Source organism: Stegastes partitus, unplaced genomic scaffold (genome assembly GCF_000690725.1).
Source record: "Stegastes partitus isolate 25-593 unplaced genomic scaffold, Stegastes_partitus-1.0.2 Scaffold401, whole genome shotgun sequence".
Classification (NCBI taxonomy): Eukaryota; Metazoa; Chordata; class Actinopteri; family Pomacentridae; genus Stegastes; species Stegastes partitus.
Window position 1 is genome coordinate 198,517 of NW_007578132.1, and position 24,735 is coordinate 223,251.

The 24,735-nt window shown below is 41.5% G+C and overlaps 2 protein-coding genes across 3 annotated transcripts in view; one reads left to right on the forward strand and one right to left on the reverse strand.

The window, feature by feature from the left end:
• The window catches only part of stk24b (serine/threonine kinase 24b (STE20 homolog, yeast)), a 41,511-nt gene extending 26,054 nt beyond the window's left edge, over positions 1–15,457 (reverse strand). For both annotated transcript variants that reach the window (XM_008285410.1, XM_008285411.1), the window contains exons 1-3: positions 15,445–15,457; positions 5,127–5,132; positions 4,816–4,825 (exon numbers count right to left, since the gene is read on the reverse strand). The gene's annotated coding sequence lies outside the window, so the exon portion shown is untranslated. The remainder of the gene's footprint in view (positions 1–4,815; positions 4,826–5,126; positions 5,133–15,444) is intronic.
• LOC103359857 (sodium-driven chloride bicarbonate exchanger-like) overlaps positions 1–24,735 on the forward strand; it is a 47,775-nt gene that overhangs the window by 11,164 nt on the left and 11,876 nt on the right. The window contains exons 3-13 of the mRNA XM_008285409.1: positions 9,133–9,214; positions 15,267–15,410; positions 15,599–15,737; positions 15,970–16,130; positions 16,997–17,185; positions 19,179–19,267; positions 19,591–19,748; positions 19,902–19,989; positions 21,119–21,265; positions 21,884–21,984; positions 24,030–24,204. Of these exons, the coding sequence (XP_008283631.1) occupies positions 9,133–9,214; positions 15,267–15,410; positions 15,599–15,737; positions 15,970–16,130; positions 16,997–17,185; positions 19,179–19,267; positions 19,591–19,748; positions 19,902–19,989; positions 21,119–21,265; positions 21,884–21,984; positions 24,030–24,204 (1,473 nt within the window). The remainder of the gene's footprint in view (positions 1–9,132; positions 9,215–15,266; positions 15,411–15,598; positions 15,738–15,969; positions 16,131–16,996; positions 17,186–19,178; positions 19,268–19,590; positions 19,749–19,901; positions 19,990–21,118; positions 21,266–21,883; positions 21,985–24,029; positions 24,205–24,735) is intronic.

A 24,735-nucleotide genomic window follows, 5' to 3' on the forward strand; every position in this document is an offset into this window, starting at 1 on the left:
AAGGATGACCTCCTTTGTGTTTACTGTGTGTACAATAAATCTTGGCAGCAGCTGCCAGCTTTTAAGCGCAATTGGTAGTGTGCAGGTTAGATCAGCGTAGTAGGCAGGCGCAGTTTAGTAAACACAAATAATACATCAGCCTATGTGAAACCTGTCCATGGCTCCAACTGCTTGGGAACATGTTCTTGTAGTTCCACTATTTACATGGACATCTGTTCTTAAGAGTGGAACACGGCTATTATAAATTAAATTATTTCTGCACTGACTGTACACTTTGTTTGGAGCTGTTGTAACAGGGAACTTTCCCCACTGTGGGATCAATAAAGTTTATCTTTATCTTTACCAGCAGTGAGGGATTTTAGGACTCCAGGTTTTCAGAGGTCATTTTGCTGTACTGTGTCGTGTGAATCGTTTTTAGGTCAAGGTGTCCTCAATAAAAGTGTCACAAATGGCCGTATTCAGGCTGTTGCTAGGCACATACTGTCTGCTGGTTGGATTTATGTAGCTGTTTTTCACATATGCAGTGGTGCGTTCCTGTTTTTGTACAGGTTGTGGTTGGCATTTGCAGCTAAATCCACATTTTTTTTAATGCACATATGAACAAGATAGTGAGGAAGATTTGTTCGAGCCTGAGAGAAAGCTAAAAATCAATCATACTATAAGTGATATTGTTTTATACAAACACTTCACTTTGCAGGTGTTTCTTTTTCTCTGTGCTTTTCTTACTTGTTTAAAGTGGCGCCAGTCAGTGCTCCAGTCGGGATTTAACAACATTTGGATCAAAATCTGATGATAGCTGGTGATTTTCTTTGATCACCATCAGTCAGATCTGATCAGGCCACACCCACATGGTCCTGATGCAGCAGATTAGCTGAGATTTAAGGTTTAAACTCATAATACTTGTGTTATGCTGCACCAGTATCTAATATTATAACATTTTTATTTGACGGGTGGAAATGAGTCAATTATTTAAATATCACAGTGAGAACAATGTAGTCATCAAATTTGCTCATTAAAACCATTCCACAGTGTGGGCGCCGCTACAGCTCACCTGGTGGAGCTGGTGTCCCCTGTGCAGGGCTACAGGCCTCATGTGGAGGTCATGGGTTCGAATCCCGCTCATGGCCCTTTCCCACACGTCCTCCCCCCATTCTTCTCCCCCACTTTCCTGTCTCTCTCTCTCTCTCTCTCTCTCACTGCTGTCAAATAAAGGCACAAAAAAATAACTTAAAAAAACAAAACATTCCACAGTATCAGGTTTAAACATTAGCTTCCACATGCTGCTGGTCATACAACACAAAGTACGGCAATATTAGCACACTGGGAACACTAAACATCAAATAAACCTTTAATTTATAAGAAGAAGAACCTGGTCTTTTTTGTGATCCGTCTCCTGTGTAGAAACATAAGTCACAACTTCCACCTCATTCTTGGCATAACATACTTACCTACATACTGCAGATATAGATAGTCCAGCTCAGGAGGATCAGTGCACGTTATTGACTTTGAAACTCTTCTGCACACATCAGTAGAATGTACATTAAATCAGAACCAGACGAAGCCCAATGTCAAAGCTCTCTGCTGAAGGTCATGATGCTCTGCTTACCAACACATGAACACACACATGAACACACACACTCACAATTAACACTGTGTGACATCAGAACATCCTCTGTTCCTCGGTTCGCGTCCAGGCCTGAAGCCTTTCGCTCCGTTTCTGCTGTGTGTTGCTCATTCATCCACACTGCGACTCCCCATCACGCCACTGTGTACATCAGCGAGCCTATACATGATGTGTGTCCTTGTGTGCACGCTCGGCTTTGTGTGAAGCTCTGCATGCTATGTTCTGTACAAACAACTGGTATGTCTAAATCTATGTACACGGAGAATCCAATTAAATACCCTGAGATAGAAGGAGGAACAAACGTTTCAAGGTGAACAAATAAAGACACAATATACATTCATGTTACATTCGAGCGCATCTGTTCATCATGCCGGTCACATGCCTACCCCTCCTCCACCGCTCCCATCCCGACTCCCCTGGAGTCTTGGTCACGTGCTCTCGGCTCCCGTTCCCCCCCGAAGCCTCCATCACCAACCAACACACCAACCGAGAAACGGCTGATTTAATTCTCCCCAGCGTGCAGGGCCCTCTATCACTGATCCCATGGTCAGAGACAAGGTTTTATCCTGCCGTAAAGGCTTGCAGATTAATCTCAACCCAGATTGAGTGAGCCGGGATGCGATTCTCTGGGCTGGTCTGGGGTCAGCACCACGAGGCAGAGAAACCGGCGTCTATAAATAGAAACAGGGACCTGTAGGCAGGAGATTCTGGCTCATCTGTCATAGTGAGGAGGGCAGAGCTTTGTTTGGGACGGGACAGAGAGAAACGCAGCATCAGACTTAAATATCTATCAGATAGACAAAGCATTGTTACGCGTAAACAAGTAAAACAGACAGAGATAAAGGAGTGAATTTATTTAAAGTTAAGGAAAGATGGAGGTTTTTAATAATCAAAATGTCATGTGCGTGTTTCTGTGGACTATTTCTGTATTTAAACAGATTATAAATAAGAACTGTGACTATCTAAACATAACCATGGTGGAAAATAAAAAAGTTAGCAATTCTTCCTCATTGCAGTGATGTGCAATATCTAGCAGAGTAGATACTACTTTAATACAGAGTAAAGAATATCAGATATTGGTATTATATCTACATCCTGGGTTGGTTTTTCTGTATAATATTGTGTAAAAATATGGAACAAAATATATGCTAATACCAATTTATCTGTGACAGGCAAGTATCGGCCCATAGCTACCCGATGTATCAGGGTTACCTAGGTGTTGTGATTTCTTATTTTTCATGGCCAAGATGAAGGTAACAAATGAAGATTGTTTTTCAGGAATTCAGTGGAACTGGTGACCATAAATGTCACCCGCCTGGTTGAAATTATTGAATCACTGCAATGCGATGAATTAATCGACCACAAAGTAAACAGCTTACGTTTTCTTGTTGTGAATATAGCTGTATTGTTTCGTTTCACTTGGTGACTGAAACTCAGGTAAAGGTGTTACAGTCTGCCTGTCATGTAAGCGCTAATGCAGGCCAGATGTAAGACACAAGGGACTTGAGCATCAAGATCAAAGTTTGTGTTAGTCACGTATTAGACTGACAAAAGAGATTACACACAGTGGTTTTAAAATCCTCACCCTGTTGCTGACAGCTTTCTACTCATGCCTGGGGCTTAAAATTGCGTTCTTGTGCTATTTAGATGTGCGGCATTCTCATGGGTGGTGGACAGGAGGATACGATGTGTTACTAGAGCTTCCCTGATCACCTGCGGGGCTGACCAGCAGTGCCAGCCCTGAGTCAACCCTCTGCTTCTTTCTGAGGCCTGTCACAAACACTCACATCTCTGCTGCCTTGACTACCATGAGGGCAACAAACACAAGAAATACATCCGTTAGTGCAGTAGTTTGCCTATCGTTCATTTAGGTCTGACTGTGATTGGTCTCACAGTGGTTGGATCGGAGCGACTTGGAATGCCGAGGCATGGACAATGACAAAACTACCATATTGAGAAAATGTCAGTGTTTCAGATTGCCATTAACCATCTGCCAGGCGAGATCTAGAGAAGTCTGTGTGTACAGGGACTTGATGATGGCTGTGTGAGTAAGTGCACTCGCTCTGTTAATATCTACAGTAAGCCCAATATGCCAGCTCTCAGCATCTGTCCACGCAACTCTTTGAAGCACTGGCGTGTTTCTCACATGGTTGTCCGTGTGTGTGTGTGTGTGTGTGTGTGTGTGTGTGTGTGTGTGTGTGTGTGTGTGAGAGAGAGAGTGAAAGTGTTGTACGAACAGTGCTTTTCCCTAATCTCTAGATTTTTTTTGTGGTTTTCCAGATTGAAAACACAGCAAAGAAACAGTGACAGGGTAGAGAGTGACAGAAAATCAAACAAATGCATAAACAAATAGACAATAGCAATGGAACAGGACTGTGAGGCTGGCGAGGCAACAACAGGTCAGGAGCCCAACTTCACTCCACTGGGACGAAGTTCAGGACTGAGAGTACAGGATCTATCAGTTCATTTACTTCACTTTATCCAGCGTAGGGTGACAGTGGCAGCATGCTAAGTAGGACATTCCAGATGCCCCCTCTTCTCAGTTATGTTTTCCAGTTCCTTATGGTTCAAGGCATTTCCAGGCCAGATGAGGTATGTAACCCCCTCCAGCCAGTTCTCAGTATACTCACAGTTGGTCATGCTCAGAAAATCTATTGAAAACGACCAACTTTACCTTGTTTCTTTCAATGCAAAAGAGCAGCAGTTCTACTCCAAGCTTGCTCCAGATGTCCACGCTACTCATTCTGTCTCTAAGACTGAGTCTAGCCGCCCTAAGGATCAGTTATTCAGTCTTTTGGTGACTACCCACGGTTCAGTGCTACAGGTGAGTATCCCATCAGTTAATATCAATATCACAAACAGGATGGGAGACAACCTTGGCGAGTCCACCACCCACTGAACACATGTTGTACCATATAATAAGAATATGAACACAGCTCTCACTGTGGTTGTACAAGAACTTGATGGCTTATAGCAACAGCCCTGGTACCCCTGTAGACTGCCCCTGAGACCGAGATAGCTGGACTGGATCACAGCTGTAACCCAGATGGTGCAGGATGCCGATCTTCCAACCATGTGTCCCAGAAAGCCCAAACACATTTTCATATTTTGAGGGGTAGGAAGGATACCATCCCAACCCTTGTGTCATGATGAGGCTCAAACAAGATTATCCAAAATGTCTGTAGAAACACAGATCGACTCAGAGTTCGAACATCAACATATGCTCATAAAATGATCATTATGGCCTTTTGTTCAAAGCTGACATAATTAGACTCAAAGAGCCGATCTGGCCACTGCCCAGATCTGGAAGAACCAATGCTGCTCGCTCCATTGATACCAAATATAGTCTTCAAGCCAGCTGTCTATACAGAAACAATTTGTCTTCCTTGCCACGAGGCCCACTGTTGGACATATTGGAGAGTTTATAGGGTACATTTCCTCCAATAATTCCAGCATAACAGATGTACACCATTGTAAGGTTTTAGGTTTTTATCTTTCTATAGAGACACTGAAAATAGTCAGAGATCAATGTGCAGCATTAATCACCGGTAACTTGTCACAATGTACCATAAGCCTCCTATATTATTGTGTATGTAGTTATTTACAGTACAGTGTGGTCTTTTGTTCCTGAGAAGCAAAACTTTTGCAGATGGGTTAGTGAACTGTATTTAAAATTAATCAGTTTGAGCAAAGAGTTTGGAAAAGGCGATTCACATCCTCCTGACTGGCTAGAAAGGCTGTGAGGTGATACGTCAGTTTATTTTATTGTCCATGCCTTTCACACACTTGTTCTTTTCAAGGCACAGTTGAGAAAAGGTTTGAATATAACCTCTAATGCTGTACCATCCAATCATATCAAGATTATACATTTTGTTGACCGGAAATCTCATGTGACCACACCTTCAAGTCGTTTGTATATTCAGGCTATTTGATACTTAAATTTAACTCCAATAATGCAAAGTGTGCAAAATCAGAGCATTTAGGCTGACAGCATGTGTCCTTAAACTGAGACCACAGCAAGCATCAGGTCCTTCATGCTGTGTGGACAATGGGAGATGGATTTCTCCGTATTGCTGTCTGAATGTTGTTGCATCTCGTCCATGATGTACTCTGATCCACTGTTTTTATATTTCTCAGTCATGCGAAGTGCATTGAAGGACATTTGGGGCTTAAAGATACAGGAAAATTGTTCAATAAAGAAAAAAGTTTGTATGGGCTTTTCTAGATTCACATTCACATTACACATTTTACATAAGTTTAGTTTCTGCAGCTTCTCGTGAGTAGAAAAACGTCCGATGTGTATCAGCCACTGTTCATATATAAATGTCAAGGTGTCGTCTCTGGGGACATATACCGTTAATACCAGTGGCCTGAATCAAACCATGCCTTAATACCATCATTATGATGCCATGGCTATAGAAACCAGCAATATTATACAGAAAGACAGCATAACAGGACGTTGCCTCGCAGACAACTATCTCATGTAGCGGGAATGGATGTCGTTACTAAAACAAGAAACCCAATTAAAACAGTTCAACAAGTCTCCTTTCACTGCAGCCACAGCAGCGCCACATGCATCATACCGAGCAGGAGCATCAATATTAACCCAATAAAATAACAAATATATATATATATATAAATCCTAAATCCTCCTTTCAGTTCCAAAAGTAAGTCCTGTTCTAGCTCCATGGAGGCTGATTCTGAAAGTCGGGTCTGTCCAGTCGTGTTTCTGCCATAAGTGTTCGTTCACGTTAGGGCTGAGAATTTCTGCTTGTTTAACTCAAAAAGAGACCCAGCTATTAATACGAAATTCACCATCAACTTTTAGCTTGTGCAGGTCGCTACAGACAGGAACCGCTAGCTTTGGCTAAGCTCTCTGACCATCCAATCAGAGGACATGGAAGTGCTGGCGTCATCGTAGGCCAGCTAACTGGGACCACCAACTCTCAATCTGATTGGTTAAAGCAACAGTTTCATGACAATGCATTTTAAGCTACAGGGCCCTCAGGGCAGATTTCTGTGACCCTGGAAACACATGATGGTTGAAATATGATTGGATAAAAAAATTAAAAAGCACTCTAATATAAACATCCACTGCTGGAAGCACCACAGCCCAGAGACACGCCATTGAATAAAGAGAATAGACTGTTGGGAGTAAAGTTAAAAGATTAATGGGAAAATATTACAACGTAAGTCAGTGATTCTGATGAAGTTTAGGCCAGCAGAGAAGGCCTTGCTGGCCCTGACTGCCTACAACTGCTTTATACTGTAGATATGGTATATAAGAACATTTATGTAGTATTTAAGTCTCCAAAACACATCACTACATGTGCATGATGAAAGGAGAACATTTTAAAAAAGAACAATAATACAGTAGAAAAGAAAAGATAAGAAAATACCTGAGAAAAATGACATGGAAAAGTAGGGGCACCAGTGTTTGGATCTGTTTCTTTAGGAATAGTGACAGTCCCATAGTCTGGAAACACAAGTTAAAGTTTACATGTTACTTTAGTGAAAGTAAAGTCAACAGCATCAGAATATACTAAAAGATTACCTCCAGCCAGGCATTAAGCAATTTTAGATTACTCTGCTTTGAATAATTAATTGTGTCTGCCAGAGTTTTCCCCACAAGAAAATGCATTTAACTTGTTAGAATTTCTTTCTTTCTTCAGCAAATGGATGAAAAACTGCTTGGACATTGTTCAAATAAAGTATATTTTGGTTAGAAGAAGGGCTCTAAAGGGGGAGTGTGGAAATCGTCTTACAGAGTGTTGATATTTAGCTCGTTAGTTCATTTATATACAGTAGCATGTGCAAGATCTGCTGTCCCTGATGCTCCCACCGCCTCCTTCTCCTCCAGACTCATTGGCACTCTTCTGAGCATACATGTGACTAGCTGGAATAGTGTCGTGTGGATCAGTCTCAGTCACTTTCTTCCCATTTGCAGAGCCATCAAATTAGTTTTAGTGAACAGGCAGAACTGAGCAACAGCAGACTGTGTGGAAATACTAAATTTGACCCAAAAAAAAGTGTATTGGGTCAGAATATCATACTCAATCTTTAAAGTACCACACTCATTATGCAGAAGGTGTCATTACAGCATATCACTGATGCTACAGCTGAGCTAATTTGAACCACTTTACACACTGTTGGATGTCTTAGTTTATAATCTGACATCGTAATTTATTTCTTGATTTTATTTTGTATGCATATTTTGAATCAACAGAGCAACTAGAAACTTGAATATAGTGTAAGAAGTGTGCTATTCCCCTTGAAATGTCAATGACTTATGTGGGAAAAACAAGGCAAGCATCAGTGTTGCTGCTAATGAACACTAATGACCTATACAGCAGGATCAATATACAGTCAGACGACCTGCAGCAAATTCACAGAGGATGTCCACATAACACAAGCGCTAAGCAAAAAACACTGGACTCACAACAAACACACACACACCGACTGGACAGAGTCAGAGGTACATGAGAAAGGGAGTAGGTGATGGAGGAGGCGTCACTATGACAACTTATTGTTCTGATGTTTTTTGCCTGGAGTAAGTGGCATGCGGCTCCCTGATCAGGAAGGTTTTGATTTGATAGAAACAGCTGCAGGAAACTGTATATCATTGCTTACTTGCTTAAATGATAATGAACGGATACGTGCCACCTCATGTTACTACTGAACCCAGCAAGGGTTGTTTTTGAAGTCGCACATATTTAGAGCTGATAAAAGTTGATCGCAAAGTGGAGGGTCCAATCGAAGTTGTTATGGCCTGCAGGCAGCTGTTCAAAACAATTGCAAACACCATGAATAACAAGCCAGTGTTTCTCCTGAATATTAAAAAGCATTCAAAGACCAGTCCTTTTTTTTTCTCTTCAAGGTCAGAGCTATTTATAGCAGGGAATAACCAGAAAAGCACTGTGCTGCATCCATTAACACCAGTCCTTGTTCCTTCTCTTCCCACTGAGCGCGTGCAGTTGCTCCCAGTCCCCGAGAAACTCGTCTCGCGTGTGTGTGGCGGAGCGTTTACATGAGTTACAGCTTATGCACAATGAAGCGTTCTTGTTAAAACCATGACTCAAAAACAGTGTAATCTGGCACTCAGAAGATGAGTGTGGCTTTTCCAAATTGCGATTGGCTGCCTTTTGTTGCCATGGTGACAGTCGCTGGAAGTTAGCCTTATAATGCTGAGGGTTTTTAGTGTGTATGTATTTCAGGACACGGCCTCTCACGAGGCAGAAAGAAAGGGTGGGAGGGCGGCGGAGTGTTTAGCGTGCTCTTATGCAACAACTTGAAGTATTTAGGGGAAAATTTGCTTCAGTAAGGACAGAGAGCTTCTTACTGTTGATGGACATGCGCTGTAAATAAGTGTCATCTGCATGTACTTACATTAAACATTAACTCTGATTAAGTGGTCATGTCAACCTCTATACTGTTACTTTGAGTGCCATGGCTATAAATCTACATGAAAACAATTCGTGTGACTTCTTGTCTGCACGTGTCTCCTGTAGAGAACTGATGAGGAGGCAGTGGTGGACCGTGGGGGCACGCGCTCCATGCTCAACACCAACTTTGAGAAGGAAGAACTAGAAGGTAAGTGATACTCAACATTTACTTGATGCACCTCCGGCTAAAAAATATCCTCATGTTTTGCCAAATGTGGGCTACGTGGCTCCAAAAATATGGAACTTTCCTATTTCCTAATGCAGCTCAGCAGCATTGCATGTCTTCGAAATGTCCACATCCCCAGCTAAACAAAACCTGTAGCATCCAAGCCTTTACGATGACGTCTTTAGGTTCAAAAATCAGTGGCGTGCTCCTCTAAAGAAACACAGAAATCCGTCCACCTGTTCAAATCATTACAAATGGATATTAGGTTTTGATGTGAGTCCTGAAGCATCAAAGAGCAACGGAGGCTCTATTCTCTGAACATCTGTTTGCATCAGCATTTCAGAAATGATGAAAGAGACAGAGATGTCAATTTCTGCAACAAGCAGCATCCTGTATAGACAAGAATGGTGTTCAAAGAAATAGGTTTATTGAGCAGTTTCTCCTTTAAAAAAATAAACTAGATTTTTTTCCCCATTTGTTTTATTTTAAAATGAATATTAAAGTACACAGACAAATATAAAGAATTAGAGAAATATATTTAAAAACACATTCAAAAAGTAGTTCATGACAGTTATTCCTGCTATCACTGGGTTTTTCTGTGTTTAACCCAAAAGGATTTGCAACTAGTTTTATGATATGGCTAAAATATAATTGAATCTGAAAGACCAAATAGTGGACACATGTGTTTACAGAGATAAGACCAGCACCATGTTGCTAAAATCCAAAATAATTGTGTCATTATCAGGTTTAAACCTTGACTTTAATGCTGAACTGGATAACCTGAAAAGAGTTCAAATTAAATACTTTGGCTGAATTATGCAGATAATAGATTAGGATGCAGGTGGTGTGGAACAAGTCTCACTTAGTTTCAGACTAAAAACTAAACTGAAGCTTTAACTGCACTGTAACAATTGAAGGTGTCGCAGATGAGTGCATCAACAGTGTTGTCAGCTCTCATGTTCAGAGAGACTTGAATAAGTGACATGTTATAAAAGTGAAAGAGAAAAAAACAAGATTTTGGAAAGTTGAAGTGGAAAAATACACTCTCACTTAAAAGCCGTTTTGGGTAATGTAGATGTTATTATGCAAAACGAGCCAAACCGAACTTAGTACAGTTAAATAAGTTGCAGTACCTTTTCAGAGAATAACTTCAGGAACACACTGAATATGACAGATTTAGAATGAATGAAGTGTAAAAAAGAAAATGTTGCACCCAGAGAAGACATAACTAAACTACATTTAGATGGAAAATGTCACAGTTCCTAAGGCTCAAATAATAGAAACCATGAGTACATTCAAAAGGTAAGCTGTCACTGAATTGATTCCCCCGTCAGCATCCACTGAATTTGGTTGCCAGGCAACTTGGGATGAGGGAGCCGGCAAAGATGTCACTCTTTGATTGTGACACTGTGCTGTTCAGGTGGTACTTTCATCTCAAGGACCCTGGTCCCTGGGAAATGGTTTCTGTAATTCCTGTCTCTCTGTCTGCTGCTGTGGCAACACTAACACTGCGTCAGCAGCCTGCAGGAGAAGGAAATTGTCTGAAGGTATTTCACACCAAACTGCTCCAACTCAAACCTGCCTGAAGTCTCAATCCTGAATTGGTTTATATCTACATGTTGCAGTTTAAATTATGTGAAGCAGTTGTGGGGCAATTAAAGAGTCTAGTGATAATGTATCTATTTTATAATTGTCCTACCTGTGACAAATCAACATGTAGCACATTAATACTGTACTGTCTGTTTAAGATGCAGTCGTCCTCCAATGTATTCACACCCTCCCATTAAAGAAGGAAACAAACAGCTGTCACTGAAATAAGTTGGAAACTGACAAAGTAATAATAAATAAAAAAGCTAAAGAAAATCAGGGGCTGCAGGGTGGTGCAGTTGGTAGCACTGTTGCCTCACAGCTAGAAGGTCCCCAGTTGGCGTCCCGGTGAGGACACCCGGGATCTTTCTGCGTGGAGTCTCCATGTTCTCCCCGTGCAGCGTGGGTTCTCTCCGGGTTCTCCGGCTTCCTCCCACAGTCCAGAAACATGCTGAGGTTAATTGGTGATTGTAAATTGTCCGTAGGTGTGAATGTGAGTGTGCTTGGTTGTCTATCTCTAAGTGTAGCCCTGTGATAGACTGGTTACCTGTCCAGGTGAACCTGCCTTCACCCTGAGTCAGCTGGGATAGGCTCCGCCCCCCACGAACCCAGTGAGGATTAAGCGGTGTTTAGATGATGGATGGATGAAAATCATGACATTGCTTTTAAATTGTGGTTCAATAGAAATATTTAAAACAAACAACAACAAAAAAACAAGCAAACAAACATGATGGGACCCGTAAACTAATATTTTGTTGAACAGCCCTCTGAGCCAATCACTGCCATCAGGTGTTTCTGCAGCTCTCAGTCAGACTTGTGCACCTGTTGACAGGTATTCTGGACCACTGCTCATCAGCAAAGTGCTTGAATTCATCCAGGACAGTTTTGTTTGTTTTTAAAAAAAAAAAATTCTTTCAACCACAATTCAAAAGCAGTGTCTTAGTTCACTAAATTATAATTTAGCACATTTTTATTTATTATTACTTTTTTCAGTATCTATTTATTTGACTATTGTAAATTTAGCCTTTTCTTTAATGGAAGGATCTGAATACATTTGAGGACAACTGTAATATTAGCTCGATTGATATATTCACTAAATATGGATTCATTCGCCACTGAAAGTAGTCTCCAACAAATGCACCATTTCCTCCTGTAGCTGTTAAGAAATACTGACTTTTGACAGTTGTGTTTTGAAATTACAAATAAATACAATCACACATCTGGTGATGACATTGTTAACATGTCCATACAGTGCTCTTCAGACGCATCATCAGTGAAATAAACAGTCAACACCATGGCTCAGTGTTTCCACAATGGAAGTACAGTGTAGTCATGATCGTCTCAGAAACACAAAGGGAGACTTCTGGGGTTTCATGCACAACAACCCAAACAAAATAAATCCTGTCAGCTTGCAGGGTGGGGCTTTCTGAGTCATTATTCTGTTCGATCACTGATTCCCACTCTGAATATGTATAGCTGAATTATCCCAACAGTACCACATGAAATACATCCGTGTCAGGGTATTTGTTTTTGTTTTGTTTTTTTATCACAACCGCTTCCCAGAGTGAGATCTAAGTATTGTATGATCTCTGAATGGAGGTTTTGTCTTAGCACTATGGAATAAGTTTGGCTTTAGACCACCAACAAGTAGTAGAGGTTGTTGCCCGGAAACTGCAGCTACAGTAATTTAAGAACAGCAAATGTACTGCTGCATCAGAATTTGAGCCAGTTGTGTGAAAGGACTGCACAACCCCCCCAGCCAATCAGAACTGCTGTCCTCAGCAACAGTGTTAAGCTATACATACATGACCACACACTCAGTCTTTGGGATGAAAACCACAAAAACTCAGCACGTCACACACCATTGCGTGGATTCAGTGACTGAGTGGAATGCACTGAGACGTGACAACAGAAGAAAAGACATCCTATGACATCAGCAGTAGTTGAGGCCTGGAGGAGGAGCAGAGCTATTTTTGTAAAGTCCTCCACTTGTGAATTTTGACTCATGAACTTTAAAGCTCTACTGCGCTCTCCTTGTGTTTTTTTTCTTACCTTGTTGTCGCTGTCTGCTGGCTTGTGCCTTATATTGTGAGTTTGCTGCATGTGCACAAACAGTCCTTCCTCTTTACTCTGCTTCTGGCATACATAATTTACTCAATGCTAAGAGCAGTTAGTTCTGGGTAAATGCGTACACCGTAGTACACGCTCTGACAGAGATGATATTCTCCAAACTTCAAATACGGTTTTGAAAAAAAAAAACCGACCTTCTAGCTGCGAGGCGACGGTGCTAACCACCAATCCATCCTGCAGCCCCTGTTTCCAGATGATCTGCATTAAATTCATCAAAGAATCAAAATCCATGTTTTTTTTGTGACAAAGAAACATTTCAGTCATTCCATCATAGAAAATTAAGAGCTGTAAGATTCCTGGGAAACTCAAGCTGTGATTATGCACGGTCTTTACATGGAAACTTTAGTTCACTTCTGTATATTTTGACATCTTGTTAGTTTTCTAACCTCTGCTGTGGCCTGCTGTTGGTGGAGACTGTGTCAGTGTCTCTCCTGAACTGCTGGGATGTCCCTGTGCTCTTATGCGGTTCATGTTATGTCTGTTAACTGCTTAAATCTGATTAGTGCGCTATGATGGGATTAGTTGTGTATCCAAGCAAGTGAAAACAATTGAAGGCAATCGCTTGGGATATTCTCCCTAAGCATTTGAGAAAACATACAGATATAACAACCTTTATGTCAGCAATAAACCATTGCTTTCAACAAATATTCGATTATATCTTTATACAAAGAGCTCTGTCTTTCACTGCATTATCTTTGACTGATGATCAGTTTAATGTCTTTGCAGAAGAATTAATTGTAATTAAATGACTTATTTAACTGAAGAAGCAAAAGGAGATGTCTCTGTAGACTCCCTCACAAGCTGCTTTAAACTCTACCAACACACTAGGGAGGCTTGGTTTTTACCTGAGAAGAATCCAGAGCACAAAGAAAAGCCTGACAAACACTTTCTTGAAAAGTCTAAATGCTGAGCGCATAGAACTAATATTTTGATCAACTCAGAGCTTTTATCATCTGGATCTGGTAGTCTTTCAGAGTAAATTGTAAAGCGAGGTGGAAAGGTAAAGTGGAAATGGCACCACTGATTAAATTATAGCTTTCATAAAGCCAGTTGTTGTGTGTTCAGCATAACAAAACTTGACACTGATTGAATGGGCTGTAGTTTAGGTGGGGTTATAAAAGCTGTGAAAACTGTGACATGTATTGTTAACAGTGGTTCTTTTTCATCGTGCTTTCTTCCTGTTAAAAAAAAAAAAAAGAAATGAAGAAATAGCAGATAAAACAGACAACCAATTTGTTTTCCCCCATTTCGCAGCTCCCAACTCCCAAGCATCAGATTGCCACAGATCCATTAGGTGTCACATTATGCTGGACTCTCATCTGGTGCAGGAGGCAGATGGAGGGAACACAGTGTCCAATAGTCTGGTCTGTGTCCGGCCACTGAGCTGAGGGCTGGCGGGAAGGAAGCAGCATCCAGGCTGCTCAGTCACAATAAAAAAAGGAGAAAGTCAGCTCAAATTATCTTCACACTCACCCTGTGAACGCACACCCATGTGTGCACGCATACTGATGTCACAGGAAGGCCTCTGTGCCCACATCGTACAAAATCCTTTCAGAATCCCACTTTCATTATCTGTCCTGTATTGATTTAAAATGAAAATGACTCCAGTTATAGAGAGCAATCTAATTTAAAAATCAATTTCAGCGTCCTCAAAGAGGACAGTAGGCCTTCATTAAAGTACAAGCACAGCAGGGCCCTAATGTAGAACAATAATAATGATAAAACTTTACTTATACAGCACTTCACAAAGTCGTTTACACTGATGCATCTCTACTACCAGCTACCTCTCTGCTCAACTTTGGTTTCTTTGGACAATTTTCCCTATTCCTATATTTACATGGATTTTGTTGTAGTTGTATTTCACGTGTTAGTTGCCCCAGGACGTAATAAAGACTTTAATAACTAAAAATCTAAATCATACCGGCATTTACAGAATAAATGTCACATACCCCCCTGGACAGTACCCCTCGTTATGGATCCCCTGTAGAGAATTGTCAAGTTTCTGCTTTAGAAGCTTGATAAATAAAGCCTCGGACTCATCATGAGCTCTGTGCTGCTTTAAATAGTATCAGAAAATAATAGAGACTAAAAAAATCCATATTTGAATAACCTTCTATACCTGAAGCAAGGAAATTAAAGCACGAAGCATAATTCAGATTTCAAGGTCATAAATAAAAAAGCTATTAAATTTAGGTAAAAGAAAACGTGAACTGAGGATAGTGTGAAAAAGTGGGAAGGTTTTTATTTTACTCTTGAGCAGTTTAGACTGAAGGACAGACTAAAAAGTCTAATGAGGTTTCATCCTTGCTGCCTTCAGGTCACCGCACCCTCTACATTGGGGTTCACGTTCCTCTGGGCAGGAGGTCACACCGACGTCACCGTCATCATGGACACAGACACAGGAAGAGGTCCAAGGAGAGAGACTCCACGGCTGACGATGGACGAGAATCCCCTTCGCACAGTAGGTGTCGGAGATCAACTCCACCAAACTTTACAGTGTAGTGCAAAACACATGCACATTCGATACACATTCGTACAAAAGGAGGAAGATGTGAGTTCCTGCTACTGTACACGTGGTTAATTTTATTACCTGTCTTCTACCTGTCTCCGTCTCCACGTGTCCTCCGCCTGTCCCCCTTGCTGCAGCAGACACACCAGCTCAGAGGGTGCAGTTTCTGTTGGGGACAGAGGATGGCGATGAGGAGCACATCCCCCACGCCCTGTTCACTGAGCTGGACGAAATCTGCCTCAGGGAGGGCGAGGACGCGGAATGGAAAGAGACGGCCAGGTACACTTCTGCAGACGGCCACGTGGGCTAGGCGTGGCCAGCTGAGGAGTTTCTTCTCTGTTGCACCTGAGACTTTGATCCTGTTTCTATTTGCCTGGAACCTTTTGTCATAAGGCTGTTGTTAAGGCGCCTCAGGATGTTCGCACTACTACACGTTCATTTCATTTCAGGCTTTAATGCACATGTTCTGCTAACACCTCAATAATCTGTTTCTTTGTTGTATTGTTTGCAGGTGGCTAAAGTTTGAGGAGGACGTTGAGGATGGTGGTGAGCGGTGGAGTAAACCCTACGTAGCCACTCTGTCTCTACACAGTCTTTTTGAGCTTCGCAGCTGCATCATGAACGGCACTGTGATGCTGGATATGCGAGCCAACTCGCTGGAGGAAATCGCAGGTAAACACTAGGGGCTGAATGATGGTTAAAAGTAAAAATAAGTCTCTTTATGACACTTTTGTGTGAGGAAACGCAAAGTGGAGTTCCCCAAGGTTCCCGTCTGAGGCCTCTTAAATTCAGCATCTACATGATGAACAAAATGTCAGTGATTAGATGTACCAAACAACTCCGTCTTCACAAATGAGTGAAATAACTGTTAAATTTGATTAATGTCTGCATTAGACAATTGCAAAACCCTTAGTGGTAAAGGGGCCATAATCTAGCTATGATCTACTGCTCTGCTATGAACTATTCAGACCTCTCAGTGTCATCTAGGACCATCCTGCTAACTGAATCAACTCTCAGTTCTTTTAAAATTCTGTTCACTGCCTGTTTAAAATTAGATTTGTGGCTGTTAATTTTTTTATTTATTTATTTTTTTGCCATGCATTCTATTATTATTATTTTGCTCCTTTTATACCCTAACTTTGTACATTATCTTGTCTACCCTAATTCGTAAAAGGACTATTTCAAAGCTTTGCCCAGGGCAGAGTCCAGGTCAACATGGCTACAATCACAGTCTGGCAGCAGGAATTCCCCCAGAAGTATAAAGATGATTTGACCCTGTTTAGAAGGCCTGAGGGAACTGTGTCTTTGTTTTTGAGGTCAGCAAAGAGAATGTTTTTATCTGATTGTGGCGAAAAACTGTGCTGCCGCAGAGATCTGTTGAACTTAACCTGGTTTGGTGCGATTAAATCAACAGCAGTGGGTCGCTTTTTGTTGGGATAATCAGCTTAGCATCACTGGCTGCCACACAGGGCCGCACGGCCTTTGTGAATTTAAAATCAACTGTTTAAAGAGTTACGTATATGTGTACTCTTCCTCAGACATGGTCCTGGATCAGCATGAGGTGTCCGGCCCTGTGGGTCAGGATGCCAGGAGAAGGATCCGTGAAGCCCTGCTTAAACAGCACCACCACCAAAACCACAAGAAACTGGCCAACCGTATCCCTATCGTACGCTCCTTTGCTGATATTGGCAAGAAGCAGTCAGAGCCTCATTCTATGGACAAAAATGGTGAGCAACATATACACCGACACACACAGCTGTCGTTTCTACACTCTGTATTATTCTCTGTTTTTCTATGGTGATTGTACACGTTGTTGTATGTAAATATATACAGTATGTTTTTATGTATAATCCTTTGCATGATTTTCCAATGTGTATCCATCTGTGAGTTTCTGTTTTGCTGCTGTCTGATATCTCATGTTCTCCTCTTGTTTGTGTTTCTCCATGTTTGTGTTTGTTCTTGTCTCCTGTATTTGCATGTGTGTGTGCATGTGTGCCCTTCACTTACCCAGTAAATGGCCCCTATTATCAAACCATAAAACCTCCCAAGGTTTTGCTGCAAGAAACACTCCCAAAGAACGCTTCACCCAGAAAGACCTTTTCCTATGGGGCATTTCGGCGGTGTGTACGTTGCGTGTCATGCCTGTCCATCCCTCCTTTACCTTTGAGCTCCACCAGGAGCTGTGGCCGCATGACTGCACACACTCCCTTTGATGAAACCAAGAACAAACGTCTTAGTCTCCTTCAGGCAGTTGCACAAGGCTACTGTCCCATCTCACAGGAAGACAGTGTGCAAGAAACCTGCCCAGGCAACCAGAGCACTTAGGCTGATGCCTAAGTCTAGACATAGTAGTAGTAGAAGTATAAAGAGATCACAGTAGAGTGGAGAGTATCATCATGAGAGGTTAAAAATGGGCTACATGCAATCCAGATTTGTGCAACTTTCTCTTTATGTAGTTCTCACAGTCCAACTCTTCTCACTGTTGTATTTTCAAGACTTAAAATTGGAGAAGTTAAAAGAGAACTAAATGTTTTTATGTGTGCAGAAATTTACTCTAAGTATATAAAAGTTTTTTTTTGGTCATATCTGGGATAAACTTCCATGAAATCATAGACATCCAACAGAATTAGTAACACACAGACGTGCATGGCCAAACAGGGCATGTGCAGATCCATGTTTTTGTGATTATACTCTCCCCTTCTAATGATTCAGCAACTCAGATTCTAAATAACAGTCACTAATATTAGTGGTAGCTACTTGCTAAAAATTCATGGTGTAACTTAATAACACAAGCATAACTTCTCTCTTGCTGCCTTTGAGCGTCTTATTTAAAGAAATACTTTAACATTTTGGGGGAAATGCTTACATGCCATCAGTAACAGTAAAAGACTGATTCCACTCTCATGTTTCTGTGTTATGTAATATAATGTTATACGTGCATGTGCGTGTGCGTGTGTGTGTGTGTGTGTGCGTGTGTGTGTGTGTGTGTGTGTGTGTGTGTGTGTGTGTGTGTGTATTATAGAAGAGGTTTAAGGGTTGGTGGGTTTCTCTTGGCTACCTGTTTCCTCCAGACATGAGAGTCGTATCAATCTGTGTATCTAACACTCAGCAAGCCATTGAATTAGATCATCTGCTAAAGTGTTGAGTTATTTCTTTAATGCTAGTAACATCACACAATCACTGCCGGCTGACATTTTGATCAGGCCACATTTGCAGCGCTGCCTTGGAGTGCTTCAAGCAGCTGCAACTGGTACATTCACGTCACAAGAAACTGCTTGACATTTAAAAGGAGCAATCTTTGACTAAAATGAAATGAAGAAATCTCTTTAAACAAGCACTAGTTGGATGATGCAGATGAACCTGACATGACAGTTCAAGATTGCACCTTCTGTACTAAACTCAACTTGGAAAGACTAAAATCTAAACTCACTGTCACGACTTCACCACCGAGCATTCATCAAATGCTCTAGTAATGCTATTTAAATAGTCTATCTATAAATATTAAGCCTACTCACCAGGTACACTCTGAAAAAGGGCTACAGTATTTTATCATTTGTCACTAAGGCTAAACCTTTTCGCCTGTTGCTGTGCCACATTTTTTCAGAGTGTAACTGTACCCTGTAGTCGCTCACTGAGGTCTTTATCCATGTGTGGGAAAGCAGTCCTGCACTAGGCTAAGCCCAGTGAAAACTGATTCTGGTTTCCTGCTCTGCCTGACAGGCCAAACTGTTTCACCTCAGTCCCAGCCAGCCAACAATGAGGGCAAACAGGACGTCAGCCGAGAAAACAGCGCTGTCGACTTCAGCAAGGTGAGCAACGGGACCCACCGCTGGTTCTGCTGTTTGTATACGGGCACTGATAGCTGGACACATAACTAGTGCTGTATGTTTAACCAAGCTTGGGTTACGTGTGAAGTGGTCACCAAGGCCTCCTACCCTGAGAAACTGACTGGACTTGAACTGGAGAAGAGCTTGGTTGTGTTTGGTTTGATTATCAGAGTCAGATTCTGTCATTAGTTCACATTTTTTCTTTTGATGATGTACTGTATTAACCACTTTCATATTTTGTTAAGTTTCAAAAGAAAACCAAACCTTTACACTAATCTTTTGTTCTTGTTTCTTCCCTCTCACAGATTGACCTCCACTTCATGAAGAAGATCCCTCCTGGCGCTGAGGCATCCAATGTCCTGGTAGGGGAGCTTGAATTCCTTGACCGCCCTGTGGTGGCCTTCGTCCGTCTGGCTCCCGCTGTGCTGCTCAACGGCCTCGCTGAAGTTCCCATCACTACCAGGTAAATACACAAACTGCTGGAAAAGCCCTCAGCTTGTCTCCTTCTCTCTATATGCTGTGTCAAATCTAGAGAGATGAGCTTATATTCTCCTGTTTGCTTCATAGAAAAGGATTGAGCTTTTACCTAAAACGTGTTGTTCTTTGTTTTGCACAGGTTTCTTTTCATCCTGCTTGGGCCTCTGGGAAAAGGTCCACAGTATCATGAAATCGGTCGGTCTATTGCTACACTGATGACTGATGAGGTGAGAACTTAATGGAAATAACTTGGACATATTGTGTTTTTAGAGTTCAGGTCTTATTTTAAGGTTTTTAGGTGTTTAAAGAAGTTAATTTTTCAACTGATCTGTATTGAAAGAGATTTTACATTTTAAAAACACTAACTTGTAGATAATACCATGTTGTGATGTAATGTTTTAGTTAATGTTTAATTTTAAGACTCCTTCATTAGCAGCCTAATGTCTGTCTTCCTTCACAGTCCCTACCATTAAAGTCCAAAAAACCAGAAAAAGAAATTTATCCCAAACATGCAACTTTTAGGATGACTAGTTCAAATATCTTTTACTTGGTATTTCTGATAATTCTTAGTTCATATGAGCTTAAGATATTTAAGTTTGCGTACTACTTCTTGGCAGAATTATTTCTAGTATTGCAATTTTCTGGGGGGAAACAAAAGGCTCTTTTTAATTTTTTTTCATCCTGGACTATTTTTGTGTTTGCTCCCAGTACTAACTACAACATCTGGATTCCTTCAGATCAATATGAGCAGTTTCTATATGGGTCAACACACTACCAGTTAAGGGAAAAACTGCAGACACAATTTATGTTGGCTTTCTGTGGTTATATTAGGGTAGCTAATAAAAACAATAATATTATATTAAGGTGGCTTAGGGAATAGAGAATCCAGTAAATCAGTCAAAGTCCACCTACCAGCTCCAGGGCTGCTTTTCTACAACTAAACCTGACCTCTGACTTATCTTAAAAAAGCGAGAAAACAGGAACAACAACAAACAAGCCTTTGGGGTTCAGCAGAATATGACATGAATATTGTGACAGGAGATTTCCCACAGTGCATCAGTGAGCTAATGCTATTCACCGTTGGAGCCATACTGTATCTCTGAATTGTGATTATGGGAAAGAATCAGAATTTCCCATAATTAAATGTCAGTCTAATATACCTTAAGTAGCATTTGCAGGAAAGTGGAAGCAGAAATACCCCTTATTCCCTCTGCAGAGTCTCTTTTATGCTAATCTTGTTTCCCTCTAGTTTGAAGGCAGGAATAGTGATTTCCTGAAGAACCTCTTCATATGTGGGTATGCAAAGCTACACTTGTGAATCCAAGAAAATACATCATATGTTATGTCTCTTGACAGATTTTCCATGATGTTGCTTACAAGGCCAAAGACAGGAATGACCTGGTGGCAGGCATTGATGAGTTTCTGGACCAGGTAACGGTGTTACCGCCTGGAGAGTGGGACCCCTCCATCAGAATAGAGCCTCCTAAAAATGTGCCCTCTCAGGTAAATAAGGACTGTACCAATCACATTTCTTTGAGAATCGTCTCCATTGCTGCCACTTTTGAGATGCTGTTCTACGTATCAATAATATATATTTTTTGTGTAAAGCTTGTGAGACCCTGCTGCACATACTGCCTGCTGAGAAATAGTTAAACATCTGCGTTCTCCTCTAATCTCAGCTGCGTTCTACTGTGTGCTTTGATGAAGCTCCCCAGGGTTCTGTTCTCAATCCTCTCCAAAACATTAGTTATTTTCCTCCATTAGTTATTTTTGGTCCTCTTTGAAAAGAGATCCGCCATCTTGGTTGGAAAAGATATTTTGTCATCTAACCAAAAGATTTTTTAAAAAGCGCTGTGGTTGTTTCAGGTTTTGTCATTAGGCCCCTGTGGTGAATTAATAACGTACCGCTGCGCTGCTAGATTGTTCTGCTGCTGAACTGTGTATATGTGAATATGCTGGATTCATGAATAAGGGATCAGTCGTTTGGCATTTGAAAGTACATTGGAATCAGCATTTGGTGTCTACAAGTGTCAGTGGAGATTTAAGTCCCACCGAGGCTTGTTCTTGTCCGTGTGATGATGGCTGGCCGACAGTTGAGTGACAGTGATCTTAACCACACAGGAAAAGCGGAAGATTCCCCCTGTTCCCAACGGAGTGACAGACCTCGGAGAGTCGGAGGAACACGGAGGGCACGGTGGCCCAGAGCTGCAGCGTACTGGGAAGTAAGTGCTGGAGAGAAACAGCATGCTTTGTTGTGTATAGCCTCGAGCTGTCGACGCTCTTCTCTGTGCCCATCTTCCTGTTGCCTGTTCCCTGCCTCGCTGTCCCCAAACTGTAAATTTAGAGACTACCCTGTTTGCCCATTATCCTCCTTCACTCTTCAACTCAACACAAAGACCCTTTGTTTGGGTTTTAATTCATTATGAGTTTAGGGCAAACCAAGGACTCTATCCCATGTGAAGTCCCTTTCTTTAACAATATTTTATTATTTAAAAACCCTTAGCCACGGGAGTATACTCACTCACAGATGATGCACCTTGCTTTGATTGCACTCAGCTGCTATATTTAAGTACAAATTTGCATTTGTTGTACTTACTGCTTTTTTCTTTCTTTCTTCATTATTCTAATCTACAATTCAGAAGGAACTTTTTCTGACGCTAAAGTTAATTGTTAGTTCTCGGTGGTGAATTAGCAGGCCATTTAATTATGCTTGTTCACAACAAGAAAGCTCAAATGAGACGATATTATGGCTTAACGCAGTTCTCTGGTCTGGTCAGCATCATATCACGTCCCATCTAATTCATATACAATGTTGTAATAAACCCTTAAATCATTTCTATTCCTTCAAATATTCTAACATTTAAAGAAAGAAAGGTATCAAGAGGATAGGAACCAGAAAAAGTTTCTACATGAGGACTTATTGTCAGGGTAACTTTCTGTGCTACAGGTTTATTGGCTGTTTTTGACGACCTTTATGACATTCACATTTTTTGTTGCAAGTAACCATTCAGATAATTTAGAAACAGAACTGAAGCATGATTATGACAAAGATCAGAGGACAGGAGTTTAACTCTAAATGGAGGGACTACTGAATGCACTGTGCAACGTAGCATAAATCCAATAAAAGAAAAAGACAGGAAGGGGCCTGTCACTGAGCAGCTACTTACAGTACGAGTGTAATATATCATTGGATGTTAAATAGCAAAAACGTGCTTTGTTTTGTTCATAGTCTGCCCTTGAAAGTAATGTCATACTACAACATGTTTCTAATAAACACTCAGGTGTCTCTGGAGTTATTTCCTTTTTCTATGACTTTGGTAACAAGCATTTCTACACCCTCAGTAATGTCATTTTCATAATAGTTCTTGGACATAAACAGAAAGTCTGACTTCACAAGGCAGACACTGAGATCTACGAAAGGGATTCAACATGAAGAAAATATCACGTTGTCATCGCCTATAATCCCTGGACTACAAGGGGATTCTTGAACCCCAGCTTGAAACAATGAAGTGATAGCACAGCGCACAGAGGGGTTTAGTGTTCATCTGGGTGGTTTAATAGCAGAGGAGTGAGTGATGTGTTGCTGCTGAGCTGCGGTATGCTGCGGTACAGACTCTTATCCCAGCGAAGTTTGGCTGGGAGCCCGGCCTCGGCTATCAAACCGACTCTCTGGCTCCCCTCCCTCCACCCCCCACCCCTCCAACACCACCCCCTTCTGGGACATGGCATGGCTGCCTACCACTCAGACTGAAATAAGCATATCGGCCCGCCCACTGTTGCCATAGCAACCACCTCCAGCTAGTATCCCCACTGTCCCGGCGTGAAAACCCGCTCGCTGTGGGAGAGAGTCATGCAAAGATAGATCGAGTTGACACGGAACAGGCTCAGCGTGGGGGCACTTTGCCGCTTTTTAAAATATTTTGTCTTGTGCCTCACATGATTAATACTGTAAATGTACAGGAAATCAATGAGCCACTTTTCTCAAAAGTCCCCCCACACTGCTTAAACATTTGTTCAGCAGTGGAGAGAATGAAGTGCCACCATACAGCAGGTACTTCTTACATCTGTCCATTGAATAGGAAATGATGGATGTCTAGCTTAGTTTAGCATGAAGAGTGAAAACAGGTAGAAACACCTCGGTTCTGAAGGTTACAGAGTTCCACCTTTCAGCACCTGTTACCACATCATACAGTATCTTCATTGCAGAAAACAACCATGTGTGGATTCTACCTTGCAACTCAATTGTAAAATCCCTGTTTCACCACAGGTTGTTTGGCGGGTTGGTGTTGGACATCAAGCGAAAGGCTCCTCACTATCTTTCCGACTACACAGACGCTCTCAGTCTCCAGTGTCTGGCCTCATTCCTCTTCCTCTACTGCGCCTGCATGTCGCCTGTCATCACCTTCGGGGGACTACTGGGTGAGGCAACAGAGGGACGTGTGGTAAGAAGCAAAGTCTTTATCGCTCGCTGAAGCCTCTTTATTCGCTCCCAACAGTCGTGTGTGAAGTCAGTGTACTGTCAAGATCATTAAATTCATGAGTAGTTTTTTTCAAACCGTTAAGAAACAATCAATGTCAGATGTTTACTTAAATTTAAATATTGTATATGTAGGGAAGACATGACTTAGAACACAAGCACCAAACACATCTTACTCAAAGGCACCTTGAAAGTAGTTTCTAAATGAAGAGAAACACTCAGCCTGGCATCATGGGAACAGCCTGCTTTGAATTTCTGATGTGGCCCCATTTATATTCATAAATGTTTTCTGTAACAACTGATCCAGTGCAAAAAGTTATCTGCTGTTTTTAGCCATGCGAGCAGGATAGCTTTAGTGACAGCAGTGCAGATCTGTTGGTTCAGATTAAAGTAGGTCAACACATGGATGGACTGCCATGAGGTTTTGCCATTCACGGACCCAAGACAATAACCACAATACAGTTTTCTTCATGCATCATCATCCAGTCAACATTTT